The sequence below is a fragment of the Sinocyclocheilus rhinocerous genome, unplaced genomic scaffold, assembly GCF_001515625.1.
Source record: "Sinocyclocheilus rhinocerous isolate Xijiao unplaced genomic scaffold, SAMN03320098_v1.1 C36867703, whole genome shotgun sequence".
NCBI classification, from domain to species: domain Eukaryota; kingdom Metazoa; phylum Chordata; class Actinopteri; order Cypriniformes; family Cyprinidae; genus Sinocyclocheilus; species Sinocyclocheilus rhinocerous.
Window position 1 is genome coordinate 1 of NW_015786713.1, and position 2,093 is coordinate 2,093.

At 42.4% G+C, this 2,093-nt stretch overlaps 1 protein-coding gene across 1 annotated transcript; it reads left to right on the forward strand.

Moving 5' to 3' along the window:
* Positions 1-543: 543 nt before the first annotated feature.
* LOC107736695 (pyruvate kinase PKM-like) lies at positions 544-1,409 on the forward strand. Its single transcript, XM_016548062.1, has 3 exons — positions 544-752; positions 1,136-1,255; positions 1,384-1,409. Exons 1-3 carry the CDS (start codon positions 596-598, stop codon positions 1,407-1,409), a joined length of 303 nt encoding a protein of 100 aa, XP_016403548.1. The 5' UTR covers positions 544-595.
* Positions 1,410-2,093: the final 684 nt, after the last annotated feature.

The following is a 2,093-nucleotide window of genomic DNA, read 5'->3' on the forward strand; positions in this document are numbered from 1 at the left end:
CAGAAAACAACTTTCACGTCAACAAACCTGAAACCCTCTGATTACTATCTGTGAGCCAAAGCCTAAACCACTAAAACGCAGCAACCGTACACTTCCTGTCTGCTTTGATCATGGGATTGTGGTGATATTGAGAAAGACCTAAGAGAAAGTTTTATATTCGATTGTTAATGTTTTCATATTTCTGAGTGCTGGAGTCTGTTGCATAACATGGAACAGAAACATTCCTTTTCGCCACACCTTTACTACACACACACACACACACACACACACAGAGACCTGTTCAGAGGAGCTGGCGTGAGGATAACTCTTTTGCTAAATTTATGTGACTCTAAATTCTCAACAAAATGCGTTCGACTTTTATGGCTTCAGGCTCCCTACAGAGGTCCTGTCACTGTTTATGCTGTTGCGTTTAAATCAGGGTTAATCACTACAGTCTGCTGTGTTTACCTTAAATATGTACTCTGGTTTTCAATCATTTGTCTCTCTGTCCATTATAAGATACATAAACACGCTAGACATCTGATTGGTCAGTTGATCATGTGGATGTTACTTCATTGGTCTCTCTCTCTGTAGGATATTACCTGTCTCTTCCACGATGCTCCACACTAAAGCTCAGGACATGGGCTCTGCCTTCATCCAGACACAGCAGCTCAACGCTGCCATGGCCGACACCTTCCTGGAGCACTTGTGTCTGCTGGACATCGACTCTGAGCCCACCATCGCTCGCAACACTGGAATCATCTGCACCATCGGTCAGCGGACACTCAGACATGTATACACACACACAGCTGGATCGACTCAGATTTTAAAATGAATCTTCCACAAGCTGTTACTGCCAACAGCTTTATAATACAGCAGAAATATAACACATTAGCTTCTGTAATCACAGTTCAGCAAATGCTCTGGTGGATTATATGTCATTTAGGTGTTTAATTACTTCAGGTCCTGTCTGATGAGTGCTGCTATGTTTTAGCTGAGACTGGTTTCCCAAACTCTCCCCGTTTGTCATTGTCCTTATCTTTATTGAATTGTTTTCATGTGGCAACAGACACGGGATGTTGAGAAAACGCATATTAAGTTAAAATAGTCCTACTTAGCAGTAAGTGATGGTGCATTGTGTGTCATTTGATCACAGGACCGGCCTCTCGCTCTGTGGAAACACTGAAGGAAATGATCAAGTCTGGCATGAACATTGCTCGTCTCAACTTCTCTCACGGCTCACACGAGGTACATACTTCATTATTTACACACTTTCGTGCTTGTCTTCCTCTCTTCTCTCTCTCTGATTCTCATATCTATCCAGCATTAATTATGCAGTTGATGGATGTATGTCATTCTCTACCAGAAATGATGCTATAACTGTCCATCTGAACGTCTCTGTAGCTCACAGCTTCAGGTTTGTGGGCTGAAAGAACAGTTAAAGCATTCAGTCGGGGTCAAAGGCCACCGAGAGAGAGAGTGTGTGTAACTTAATCTACATTGAGGTTGTTATAAATAGTTTATCAGTTCCCTCCCAGCGGAGAGCTTACCGTGTCTCTACAGTATAAAGGGTGGAGGTTTTACTGCACACTAATAGTTCATACAGGGGCCGCTGGCTATGAGGTGAGCTTCGTAATCACAGTGAACTTCATTTGCAGTTCTGCAAGTTCATGACATGAGCTGCAACTGGAAAATTCGGCTCAAATTTCTGAATGATAGACAGAACTGTGTCATGAATAGAATTCTTTCTTTGCATTTGCTCAAGCGGAAGCAATCTGATCCGGTTCTGGCCTGTTTGCAGCCTGACATGTTGGGAGCAAAAAGGTTAATTTAGGGCAAAATCATCCATTGAGCCAATCATCATTCCGAAAACTGAAGATAAGTCACCGTTCTCAATTTATGAGACATTTTGTCCCTCATGTATTAATTCGTACCTGAAAGCTGACCCTGATGTGACTCCTCTGTTCGAGGGCTTTGGGTTAAACAAATTCTGCCATCTAGCACAAACATTTCACACTCTTAAACAAACAGAATGACCTTGAGTGTAGAGCTACTGAAACGAAAGTGACTAGATTGCGATTAGTACTACATCTGTATGACAGCACTAACGTCAT

What these genes read in the sequence shown, in the direction of transcription:
- LOC107736695 (XM_016548062.1), top strand. Translation starts at nt 596, where the DNA reads ATGCTCCACACTAAAGCTCAGGACATGGGCTCTGCCTTCATCCAGACA. An exon ending in TGGAATCATCTGCACCATCG is followed by an intron (nt 753 to 1,135) that starts GTCAGCGGACAC and finishes ATTTGATCACAG; the next exon opens with GACCGGCCTCTCGCTCTGTG. An exon ending in TTCATTATTTACACACTTTC is followed by an intron (nt 1,256 to 1,383) that starts GTGCTTGTCTTC and finishes ACGTCTCTGTAG; the next exon opens with CTCACAGCTTCAGGTTTGTG.